This window comes from Heliangelus exortis, chromosome 11 (assembly GCF_036169615.1).
Source record: "Heliangelus exortis chromosome 11, bHelExo1.hap1, whole genome shotgun sequence".
Classification (NCBI taxonomy): Eukaryota; Metazoa; Chordata; class Aves; order Apodiformes; family Trochilidae; genus Heliangelus; species Heliangelus exortis.
Genome location: NC_092432.1, coordinates 10006399 through 10019699, shown reverse-complemented (window position 1 = coordinate 10019699; position 13301 = coordinate 10006399). Strand labels below are relative to the sequence as shown.

General features: G+C 40.3%; 1 protein-coding gene across 2 annotated transcripts in view; it reads right to left on the bottom strand.

Moving 5' to 3' along the window:
- Positions 1-13301, bottom strand: part of HOMER2 (homer scaffold protein 2) — a 62276-nt gene that overhangs the window by 27815 nt on the left and 21160 nt on the right. For both annotated transcript variants that reach the window (XM_071754437.1, XM_071754438.1), the window contains exon 2: positions 11186-11342. In XM_071754437.1, coding sequence (XP_071610538.1) covers positions 11186-11342 — 157 coding nt within the window. The remainder of the gene's footprint in view (positions 1-11185; positions 11343-13301) is intronic.

Below are 13301 nucleotides of genomic sequence, written 5' to 3'. Positions count from 1 at the left end.
TAATTAACATCTCTGCAGAGTTGGCTTCCCACCTCCTCTACCCAGTCTAAATCTCTAAAATCTCCTATTTTTGCTTTGACATCTGACTAGATTTTTTTTCCTTTTAGGCACAGCACACACATCCACCCACCCACACGATTCCAAGCACCAGCAGCTGTTTCATGAAGAAAATCTACAGCTAAGATTTTCAAACCCTCTTTGCTGGAACAAATTGTTAACTAGGAATTTCATGTAACGTTTTATAAAATATATAAATGAAAATGCCTCTGTGTTATTTTCACATGAGAAATAAGATTTCTAACTTACCAGAGACAGGGAGAATACAGTGGAGACTCACTATTTTTTCCGAGTGACTAAAACTGAGACGATTATCTACAATTAGATACAATTAAAAAAAAGCAAACCACCCCATATTTGTATCACATTCACACTTTGAAGGATTAAGTAAAAGCATATAGTCTTTATGCAGAGTATAACCACATCCCTACGTGAATCATTTAAGCACTGATAATTTTCTGCATCCTTCAAGCTGTAAGACAACAGCTTCACTTAATCCTGAAGGTCCCTTTGCAGAGGTCAGAAATGACATGGCCACATGGCATCACTAAAGACTCCTCTATTCTTTAACAACCTAGGCTCTCCAGAGAGTGATCAACAATGGGGTAGCTTACCACTTTTTCTCTAAAATCTGGAAAAACTGTCCCTTGGCATGAGTAATGTCCAAGAAGGACAGCTGCATTAATTTTAGGAGATGAGAGGATCTACTCGGTAGCTTCTAAAGCACCTAGAAGTACTCATTGTCAGATGATGGTCAGGTGCAATCAGTAGTAGAACATTAACATAACTGAGGACACAAGATACCTATGAGATAACATAACATACTAATCCTTCTGCATCCTCAGAAATGCCTCATCCTTTGGTTTGTTGTTAGAAAATAAAGCTAGGTGGAGGCTGGATGATCTTGTTCACTTCTCAGGGAGAATCTGCTTGGGACTCCAGCTGGTATGTAATGGCTGACAGTCATTTATACCATTCCTATTTTCCATCTAACCACCATGATACTATTGGATGCAACTTCACAATACAGAATCAAGAAGAAGTGATGTTTGGGGTTCTTTTTTGTAAAAGTAGGAAAATATTGCCTCAAATTATGTTTGCTGCTCAAATTTCAAGAATACACAATGCAGCATAGTTTATTTATAAACTCCATCTGGCATGTCTTGATTAGCATGTCTGATGTATTAACTCTGAGTAAGGATTTCCAAATATTAGATACCTCTGGCACTACAGCAGGGGGGCAGAAGGGAAAAAATAATTGATATAACAGTTCCATTGGACAAGCAATCCTTAAGAGTTTCATGAAGCACAGCTTTTATGAATTATTCTTTATTAATTTCAGACGCTGAATTAAAAAAAAAAAGAAAATCTCAGATTAGGAAACCAACAGGTAACTAGTGCTGCATTTATTGCACTAAATTGCATTTATTGCATTTATTGTCAAAAGTCCCCAATATCCTGGCAGGAGGCTGTGGAAAGCTTGAGGGGATAGAGCATGTGCTCAGCTCACCTTTGGGCACAAGGTCCCTCACTCCCCTTATGACTTCTTTTGAAAGAAAAAGGAAATACAACAGAAATCCTGCAAGCAAGCTGAGTACCACTTTGCCCACTGGAGTCTAGTGAGCATGGTAGCAAAGTTTTAATGATCTTTAAATTTGCCTATTTCATTCCCATCACACAGGTTTTGCTTTAAGACACTGATGAAACTAAATATATGAAAGTATCTGCAGATTACTATTTTGAGCCTATGTGAATGATGGTCCTTATCCTCTTGAATTTCTCCTGTTTTCAACTAACCACAGACATGGGTTATATTCATAAAAAATGCTACAAATTCTTCAAAAGCTTTGCTAAGGACTACGACCTGAAATAGGCTTTCTTTGCTTGATTCCAGGTTTCTTTACAATAACATCACATGGTTCAATTAACCCCCTTGGCATGTTCAGATGTCACATTCATGCTCAGTCCTGGTGATCAGAAAAAAACTCTGAGGCAGTTTCATGCTAGAACACTTTGTTTCATGGAGCTTTTCCAATAAATTTTATGGAGAAGTTTTAAAAAGGGAAAACCTACCCAGACCAAAGTTTCCCTACTTGTTGGTGAGCAGTGCAACAACAGATTGTCTAGCATGGGTTTTTATCTTTTTTTTTTTTTTTTTTTTTTTTTTTTAAGAGTAAGAAATTGCATTTCTGAAAAGGTTTCTGCAATATTGGTCTCCTGGGTTCAACTGAGTGTGGTCCTTCCATGGACACACAGACACTGTACATACAAGCAGAAAAAATGAGCCAGATAGTATCAAAGAGGGGCAGATGTGCTTCTGAGCTTCTGCCAAGGATACAGCTGTTGCCAGCACTTTGTTATCTTTTCTCCTAAGCTTACTAACCCACTTCTGAAGGATTTACTTCCAGAAATAATCCAGACAATGAACAGAGGATTTTTCACATTTCAAAGTTAATAACTTGGAAAGAGATTAATATAGAAACATTTAGGTGATATGAATTCTACAGTGCCAGTCATTTTGTTTTTTTTTAGAAAACCGAAACACATCTTCAGCAGAGGATCAGGATTTCTGGTTGATGCAGTCTCAAGGGACCCACCAAATTTCCTGGTATTTACTTTGCTTCATCTATCTGCTTTTTTTTTTTTTCTCTTTTTACTTGCAGCCCCAGGTCTTGTTTGTGCAAACATTTTTAATTTTTCCTTCATGACCAGCTCATCTCATCTCCACCAGTGTTAGAAATGCTGACATTACCACTGCAGAAAGCCCTATTTTTTTTTATCCTCTGAACACCCAAGGACCTTTCTACACAAATGCACCCAATGTTACTAGCTCTACCTGTCTAAACCAGCCTTGGCAACTGTTGAAAATTCTCCTACAGATACAACTCCAGGCAATGTACTATCCCCCCAATTATTAAATCCTGAACCTCCTCCTCAGCCTAAGTTTCTGAATACTCAATAACACCTTGAGCAAATAGAAGATGATGCAAGTGGGTAGTCTCCTACTTGGCTGACAGGTCTGCTTCTTCTTTGTGCTTCATTTCAGCACCACCAAATTCCACAGAAAATGTTCTCAAGTTATTTTAATATCTAGAGAGAAACAAAACCTCAAGTGACTTTAGTCAAGCTGTGTACACCACAAACACAGGCAGCACAAATATTATAAGATCATCAGGGACGGTTATTTTCCACTGACTCCTGTTCAATTAGCATGTGAAGCCCTGATTTATGCAGCTGAAGGATTCAGTGAACACCTCAGGGTGCTCATGCCATGTACCTGTCCTCATTTGAAAAGACACCTTTCATTTCCTATTTCCATCTGACCTGCTTCAACTTCCATTATTAACCCCAGCATTCACATTTCTCCATGGTACTCCACATGCTGAATGGTTTATGTCTCACCTTTGGAGTACAACACTTTGGGCACCCCCTGCACCTTCATGCACCCCTGACCTGTCACCCCATGCCACCACCCCTGCACCCTGGCTGCGAGGATGCAGCTGACCTGGAGCTGCAACCTTGGCCTGGGTGGCACCAGCATCACCCACTGATGGAAAGTTTTCCTTAAATTCAGAGTCCCTCATGAATTATTCAAAAAGAATGCTAGAAATCTGGAAGTTGCATTCAACAGAACATCGCTAAGTGAAATCAGGAAATAGCTATGAAAACCAGCACAGTAAAAATATTAATTATTCATTTCAAGTTGTTTCACTGTCTGAATCAGAGAGAACAGCTCCAGCTTAAGTTAGACCAGTGCACTACAACTCAGGGCAGCACAGATGTTCTCCTGCTCTTTATCTGTTCCTCATACAAAATGAAGGAGAACCTTGCTAGGAAAAGAGTGGCTGCCTCTCAGAGAGCAGCCTAATCCAGCTTCATTATTTACAGCAACAACAATCCCAAAAGGGAGTGCAAAGAGCAGCTAGAGACTCTTCAGCTCCCTTTTAAAAAGGACTTTGTTTAGCACAATTGGTACTAGAACATGTCTCCAGCAGATTTCCAAGCCTGTGCTGGAAAATGATGCTCATCTGCTGGAGCATTGCTACCATGTTCTGGTAGCAACTGTGCTCATAAAGAGGTTTAAAACCATAAAGATCATTGAACCACAACTAATGTTTTTACTTAATAGTTACTGTGCTAGCATAAAAACAAAGAGATGTTTATTACTACATGCATGCAAACTATGCACACTGGAAGACAGGATTGTGCATTAAAATAATATTTTATACCTTATTTTTGTATTAAAAAAATGTTTTTGATGTTTTTCCTTTTATGTGGGGGGTTAATTAGTTCCATCTACTAGAATTACTTTTTTATGGCTCCAGTATTATCTCCAGTGTTAATATTGTTGGAATTAGCTCAAATAGTTCATGAAATACTTAACATGCTATGATAAAGACAAGATTAAGGCCATCAAATATGCTACAATTTCTGTATTACAGTAATCAACCACTTCAGTACTGGAAATCTTTTCTTAGGGCATGTGAAGGTTTCTTGTGTGTACAGGTATGGCCAAGAATGCAGGAATACTGCATTCACACCCTTAAGCTGAGAGTTGTCTTCTGGGCTCTTCAGACAGTAACAAACCACAGGCTCCTTCTTGATTAAAGGTCCTCTTAGTGTCAGTTCTCAAAGTCAGAAGTGTAGGTAATATTGAACTCATGCTTCCCCCACACTCCTGTTTTATAGTTGTGACTCTTCTGGAACAACCAGAAGAGAAGAGATTTCCAGCCCAGGCTAGAAGGAATGGTGCAAAGGGCCAAAAAGAGTTCAGCTGGAAAAGTTTGGAAAAAAAGAAATATTCACCTTGGTTACCCAGCAGTGAAAAAATGCTGGAGAAGCTGGAATGAAAAAAAAATCCTAACAACATAATTTTCTGCTAATTTGATCAGATTTTACCAGCAGGGGCTCTGTGGAAATCACAGTCTTGCCAGTACTACAGTCAGCAAAATAATCTTCAAGGCAAGGAGCAGGATGGGTTGGCACTTCAGATGGCACCGGGCAGCCGGGTCGGACCCCAGCAGCACCACACTCCCCCAGGGTGCAAATGGCATTCCCAACAAGAGATGGCAATACAGAAAACTAGGGAAGGCAAAACTGGAAACGAGAGTCTCCATCCTTTTGACCAAATACATTTATACTCACTCACACCTTTCAAAATGATCCCATGTAATTCAGGATTTCCTCATGCACATGAAAAGAAAGGACACCACACCACTTAGTAAGCTCACTGTTACATCCCTTTATCTCTGGTTACCTCAGGCTGTAAAACACCCTCTGACCATTTCACTGCAAAGTCATTGAAGTTGAAAGTTTAAGTAGCTAAAAAATTTAGTTATTTCTTAAAGATTAGGTATTTTAAAAATATAAAACACAGTACATCACTCCACCTAATTCACCAAGCACAGGGTCAGGCAAACACAAACAGATACTCTGCATGCCAAGAGCGAAGGTGGTGTGATGGTTTTTGCTACAAATTATTGCAAATCAGATCCATGAGGTCTTGGAGACAGTTAAATGCTGCTACACCAATGCAGGTCCCTGGTGAGGTATGCAATGCCAGAAGCCTTTTTAAATTCAGTGCCAAAAAATCTGTAACATCTAAATTACTTGGTAGTTTTTTTCTGAGAAAGAGCTGCTACTGGTTTAAAGGCTGAATTTACGTCAATGGAAAAAAAATATAAAAATAAAGAACTACCCAGATGAAGGAATTTCATCCTTGCTGCTGTACCCTGCATTTTTTTTCCTGTGAAAGGAAAGCTTCTTAGATTTAAAAGTCGCCTTTTGGTTAAATACTTCAGGGTATTTTTAACAACTCTGTCTTAAAATAGCTCTATTTTCACGGGCAAAGAAAATGATTTGTTTTGTGTTCTCTGGAAGAACTCCGAATTTCCTCTCCATGTGCGGAGGATGCCTGCCTCCAGTTGGGAGAACAAAGAAAGTGTGGTCAGAAAGAGGTGGGCAGCTATTAAATTACATAGCAATTAGGACTGTTACAGGAACTGAGAAAGCCATAAATACGTCAAATATTAGCAGATTTACATATCTCCCCTTCTTACCTCCCTAAATAACTGCTCCCACACGCTGCCAGCTTCATTCTGCTCTGGAAATCAGTGTCCTTGCTGTAGACACTCACTGATAGATCTTATCAGCAGGGCACATTTACCCCCTAATCAAACAGCTTCACCACACTGTGTAATGCACTCTGCTCATTTTGAGGAACATTAATGTGAATACGGATTGGCAAAATTTATCCCCCATTCTTATTCTTACTAATTGCAGTTTATTTCAGAAACAGACCTACTGATTTTGCTTTCCCAGCACAGCAATTTTTCTGGATCTCCCTTCAATGCTTTCACACACTTATGCCCAACTTAGCTGCTGATCTTCGATATTCAAGGTAACAGTTAGGTAATAAATTTTTTTAAAAGATCTAGCAACTGGGAATGATCTAACTGACCATTTATTTTTCTCTGGAACACAAGTCTTTGTATCATGTAATTACCAAAATATTCTTGCCATTTATTGAAATCTATTCATCTTTTTAAGCCTGATTTTAATTTTTTCTAGTCATAAGTTTAAGCATCTCTCAGAGACAACTTAAGACTGACAGCTGAGATGACTTCTGCTGTGTCACTTGGCTGCTACTGTCACAGAATGCCTCACTGTACACTTTGGTTTTGGCTATGAATTTTTAAGATAGCTTTATGTTCCTTATTTCTCAAAAGATAAAAATTATTCTGTTGCAATCAGAGATTCTGTAGAACTATAAAATTTGAACATTAGAAAATGAGGACAAGAAGCTTGTTTCTGAGGGATTTTATTTCCTCCTCAAATTCTACACAGAAACAAGTTTCTCATCTCTTCCCTCTTGTCTATATTGTTTTATTGTTTTTTATTGTGTATATACAATTTATTAAAAAAACCACAAACACCCCAACCAGGGCAGTACTGTGCAATATTCTAGAGGATGACAGAGGATATCAATCTGAGTAATTTTTATGCTTTCAGACTTTCTTTTCACCTCTAACAGAAAGAATAATGTAGGTCACATCTAATGAGGAGCCCTGGGTGTGGCTTTCCCCACACACTACACAGACACTGGGCATTTAGGAGTTCGTGTTCTCCCTGCATCATCACCATATATTTTTTTCATTTTACAACAGGGGTGACTTTTGCCCACAATACTGGGCACTTTCATATGGTGAAGTCTCCTGGCAGCCTCATTAACTCCAAGTCAGTGTGTGCCCTTGCATTTTACTGTATTATTTCCTCCAGCATTCATTATGCTGCAGTTTAAACAGCCTCTGGCTAGAAACTTCTAAAACATCATGATAAAATTACTTTCTTGACAACATACAAGTAAATTATAATGTAATTTAATTATATACTAATCCGTTCCCTTGTTTGGTAATGGTATCTTGGTTAAGATCATGCAGTGCATACTCGTATGGTGTCTGTGAAATTTTCTGCTATAAATTGTAAGCTACTGTCCACAGCACCTGTTTTTCTCTGAAAGACAGAGAAAACAGGAATTACAATATTTATTCTCTTCTATCTTTGCAAACACAAAGAATTAAAGCTGTTCAAGATGTTTGGATCGAGGATCTCCACTTTTCAGTGCTGGACTCCCCAGGCATTCCAATTTTAAACATTTTTTTGTGTCATTGGATTGGGAAGATTTGGAAGCAAAGTGGCACCTGGAAGGTCTATGCTCTCACCTGGCTACCCTCCATCATATTGGACTCCTGGTTTTCAGCACAAGCTTCTTGCATATTCTTCTGTGAGGGAGGAGTTAAGTTCCTTTGACTTTTCTCCGCTTGCTACCTTTACCTTAGTCCCTTTCTCTTCCATTTTCCTCTTTGCTGCAATGTCTGTCTTCACCATCTCCACGTGTACCAGCCAGGCCTTTCTGTCCTTCTCCCTGCTTGGTGAACAGGTAAGGACCTGAGGCAATGTCCTATCCTACTGTGCCAAACAGCAGAGCCAAGTAACTCTCCTGCCCCTCTCTAACCCATTCTCTCAAAACGAGTTCTCAATATTTACACCTTTAAACACAGTGGTTCCTTTAATACCTCACCTCTGGACACTCCTATAATCCTCCTGTTCCCTTCTGCCCTGCAGCATCCCTCCTCACCCTCCTGTGCCCCATGGGTTTGGGGATGAGAGACAGGAAGGAGAAGGGGACAACTTATATCTGCTGGGAGATGTGAGGATGGGTCTGAAAGTCATGAGACTGCAGAGGGTCAGGACCTTCAAGGATGGCAGCAGCACCTGAGGAAGCCACTCCTGTGATAATCACAGCCTCTTGGGTTGGGGTGTGTCAGAAGGAAACTAAATGTTCATCAGGTTGAGCCTGCACATCCTGCCTGGTGTTCTGCGTGACAGCAGCACTGATGGGTTTCAGCAGCCCTGTGCTGCTCCTCATGCCTGCAATCCAACACGCTGCCCAGAGCAATATGTGAGGCTGAGAGAGCTGGGGCTGTTCAGCCTGAAGAAGAGGAGACTCAGGGGAGACCTCATTGCTGTCTACAACTACCTGAAAGGCGGCTGTAGCGAGGTGGGAGCTGGACTCTTTTCACAGACGACCTTCAACAAGACAAGAGGACACAGTCTTAAGTTGTGCCAGGGGAGGTTTAGGTTAGATATTAGAAAGAATTTCTTCACGGAGAGGGTGATCAGACATTGGAATGGGCTGCCCAGTGAGGTGGTAGATTCTCCGTCCCTGGAGACATTTAAAAAAAGACTGGATGTGGCACTCAGTGCCATGGTCTAGCAACTGCTCCGGTGGGTCAAGGGTTGGACTAGATGATCTCTGAGGTCCCTTCCAACCCGGCTAATTCTATGATTCTATGATTCTATGTTGAATCTTAAAAGTAAAACAAAGCTTATACAACCTAGTAATGAACAATTTTTAAGTGAAGTATTATTTAAAATATTTTTATGGTTACTATGCATAAGGTAAAAAAAAAAACCCAAAATAAACCCCACAGCTGCATACAAGTTGGATTTAAGTGAGATTTCTCTGCAAGCCAATGTGCACCATTTATGTTTGTCTAAAATAAACTGTTAGTACAGCCCCTTTGCAGTTCAGGCAAGGATGCAGAGTTTTAAGACATACACGTCATTCATCACCACTTTCCTTCTAAGGCCAAGTCCCTTAATTGCTTGATATTCAGCTTTTTTATTTTTAAAACAGACAAATTCTGTCAGCAGTGATGCCATGATGCTAATGCAGCTGGTATTTCCCAACACATGGAAGACTTCACTCTAACAGGTGAGATGCTCACAGAACAGGACAACACCAGCTGATGCTGTTTATATTCCTCCTCACAACCCTACCCAGTTTCATTTTTTGCTAGGAAAGTAGGTCAAAACACTAAAGAATAGTTCTTTGAGGAAGACAAGAAACTTTTAACTTATTTGGGTATAAAGATGCTTTTTTTCCCCACATCAGCACTATTAAACCAGACAGACAGGGTAACTGGGAAACCTCCAGAGGTGAGAGTGAAGGCAGCATCTCTTCTCCACCTGTTCCTTAATCAGCAAAGGTCAATAAGAGGAATAATTCATGTGGCCAGCAATTGATTCTTGCATGGGAAGCCCCAGGGGGACAATTTTAATCACAGAAAGCACCCCTTCTGGGACAGGGGGTGGTTCCTCCTGAACATATTTTGGGCAGATTACAAAGCAAAGCTTGGATGCCCACCTTGTTCTCAGCACACACTTTGCAGTTTGGGGCAGGACTTGGGGCTGCGGGCACAGCTTGCCCCTGCCACATATAGTAATTACTTTCTTTTCATTAATTGGTCTTAACAAATGCATGCACATCCACAAATCAAGCAACCCCCTGCTGTGAGTACAGCAGTTTTGGCTTGGAGGGCACTCCCCTTGGTTTGTAAAGCCAAGCGCCCACGACCACCAGCACCAGCTCTGCCCAACCAGGAGGATCTGTGGGATGCAAACAAATATTGGGGAGCTCAGCTTCCCCCAGTAAGCTGCAGGTGATGTGTGCTGACTGCAAATCCAGGCAGCCAAGGGGGTTAGTTGGTGGGTTTGGAAATGAGCACACTAGTACAAGGAGCATAATGATGGTGATACATCAGTGCTGTACTGATGTCAGTGAAACATTACCATCAACTTAAGCAGCCAGTATGGCTGATTTATAGACCAATATATAACCAAATATAGCACAGGAGGTGTTTGGAAAGACAAGTATGTGAAACAGACATGACAAATAGAAAAGCTTTATTAAGGGATGATTTCTGCCATCTCTCTCTCCTGAAACAGTGATATTTTAACTTCCTCGTCCAAAGAGCAACACATAAACAGGCTGTAAACTTGTCTCATTACTGTGTGGTTTGTGCTTTGCCAGAAATGACAGATGATTTTTGTACATGAGTGAAATGTTTTAGCTCATCCTTCTAACCGGGGTCTGCTAGGGGAAAGTGTCACCTCACAAGTTACTTTGGAGAAACTAATCAGAGGGATAAATCTAGTATGTAATAAAAACGGTTGCCTGAGCAACCTGTTCAGTCCAACTGATTGGGATTCTTACAGGAAATATTTCACTATTTGGTAATGCAAAACAAAATCAGAAAAAAAAAAAGTGAGGGAGGGAAGTTTTTGTGCCTAATTTGTCACTTAAGGCTGATGAACTCCAATTTGAAAACTGAAGAAAATTGTGCTGACCTGTAAACAGTTCAACCAGGCAAATGTGAATATGGAGTTGGCATTTACATTAAAGTTCTACACTGCACATATCAGTGTCCTCATTCCCTTTAAAAAGAACATTTTTTCACCAAAAAGACCTCAGCCTTATCTACCTAATATGGGTTGTGGTTTAGATACTGCACTACAGACTCAATTTGGAACTTAAAGCTTTAGGCTCATTAAGGTTAGGAAGTCAACTGATCAGAGAGGAAACCAACTCAGTTTGGCAAAATAATTTTTAAGGTGCCCAGTGTTTTCCCAATTATCACTACAAATATCTGCAATGGGCCATACTAAAAAAGTGTTTATGAACTTAGGTGCTTCACGTAGCCTACCTATGTCTACCTTCAGCCAGGGCTGAGAGTCATGATCCTCTCTGCACAGTAAACACACCAGGGAACCATCAGCCTCCTACCTTGGCTCCATCCACACTGATAATCCGATAGCTGTTTCTCGTGCTGTCATAGAAGTAGGAAACAGTTACAGCCTGCTTGCTTGCGGGGACCCAGTTCTTCTTCGTGCTGGGGTCAATTTGGAAGACATGGGCTCTGGTGGTGAAGATGGGCTGTTCTCTGGAATAGGGAGGGACAGGAGAAATGGATGCATGAGTCTGCGGAAGATGAAATGTCCCAGAAGCCCTGCCTTGACCAGGCATGTTGAAAGCACAAGACACAGAGTGCCTGGCAATCCCCCAAGTGAAAAGGCAGAGCAGTGATGCTGCCGAGCCATGATCCAGTCTTAGATAACTCTACATGGCATTGCTAAGTGACATTCAGTGCCCTAAAGTCAGTGCTGCAGCCCAGGAAGCGATTGCCTTTGGCACCCACCTTTTCCTCAAATTATTTATGTCCAGGAAAGGACACTTGCATGCATTCTTTCTTTCCCCATCCACGTATTTTGTCAAAAGCAACACCAATCCCCCACTGCTGGGTTTCCTCCTGACACACGTCCCTGTGCACTGCTACCTACATCCAGCATTCCTCTGTGGATGCACCAAGGACTCCAGTGATCTACCAGATTGCTATAATTACTGAAATATTAATCTTTGTCCTTAGAATCCCACTGTTCTGTGCATAAAAATTGCATCAGATGCAAAACCAGTCAATCATCCTGGGAGAAAGAAACACAACCAAAACCCTATGTTGATATATATTGCTTTTCAGTTCAGCTCCCAGGGGATAACATACTGCCCCAGCACACCAGTCCTCCTCAGATGCCTTTTCTCATTAAGAAAATTATGCACACAGTTGAGGGGCTTCATGTTACCTTTAATAATGCAAATCATACATAAAATCAGAGAAGATGCAGGACCAAAAGGACAAAACAAGGCACAGGTTAATTCATCTAGGTTGAATTAAGGCTTAAAGGGCATAAAACTAAATTCACTTCCAACTATACCTTTAATTCAAGTTTAGAAGTAGAAGTGAAACACAAATCAAGCTTTACTATGATTTTAGATGAATTTTTACTCTTCTAGTTCTTAAAAGCTACAGTATGGAATGGTGCATACTAAATGTAATACTCAATATACTCTTATCACACACAAAATATTATATCATGAATAGTTACACTTGGCAGAATTATGAGAGGATTCAAAAAAGCTTTTACTGCAATAGAGTCACCATACAAAAATGTTTGTCGCATGGGAACTAAAAAGGTTTCCTGGGTGAACTATCTGCAAAGCAAATGAAAAGAAGCAAAGGAAGGGGCAGGGAGATCTCTTACTCTCATACACTGTTCTTTCCTATTCATATAATTAAGTATCTTCTATTATTTTCAGGCACATAGATTTGGAACTGTTTTTATTAAGATTTCTATACTCTTCAGCTTCTTGTATATCCACTGTGCATTTTTAGAACAGAACCACTTCAGGGACTGTAGGCAGGCATTCTATCAAATATGATCTTGGCCATTGCAGTAAAAATAAATTGAATGGGAATAAATTTGTGATTATCAAACAGATGAAGCAATTTAACCATAGAGTTAGCTCAGGAAAGATGCAGTGAGCTTGCAAAGTCCAGCAAGGCCTCAGAAGGGAGAAAAGAAAATAACAGCTTTCCCCTTGAAAGACACATGAAAAGTTTCACATTTTCCAGGGGCTGCCATGCAGGTTTCTGGATGGACAGCTGTGATGAACCTTGTACAATTCTTATCAACTGAAATTACAATAGGACTGTGAAAATAACAGCTGTGAAAGAGTAGTATTTGCTTCAGCTCTTCCTTATCAGTAACTCACTGAACCTGTCTCTTATTTCACATGCTAAAATCAATGCAGTCCTCACTTGGGAGGAGAGAAGGGGCAGGTCTGTGTAACATTTAAAAAATATTTCAACAATCCATTAAACAGGATTAGCAGCATAACGCCCTCAAAGGTCATGGAGTTTGTTTGCAAGCAGGAATGCAGGGAAGGGAAGTTACCCCCAAGCTGCTTACTCCTTAAAAATATGGACTTTCCCCTAGTGAAGAGTAATTTAGAATTTATTTCACCTTTTACTTAGCTCTGTATTTTGGCAAATTCTACTAATAATTAT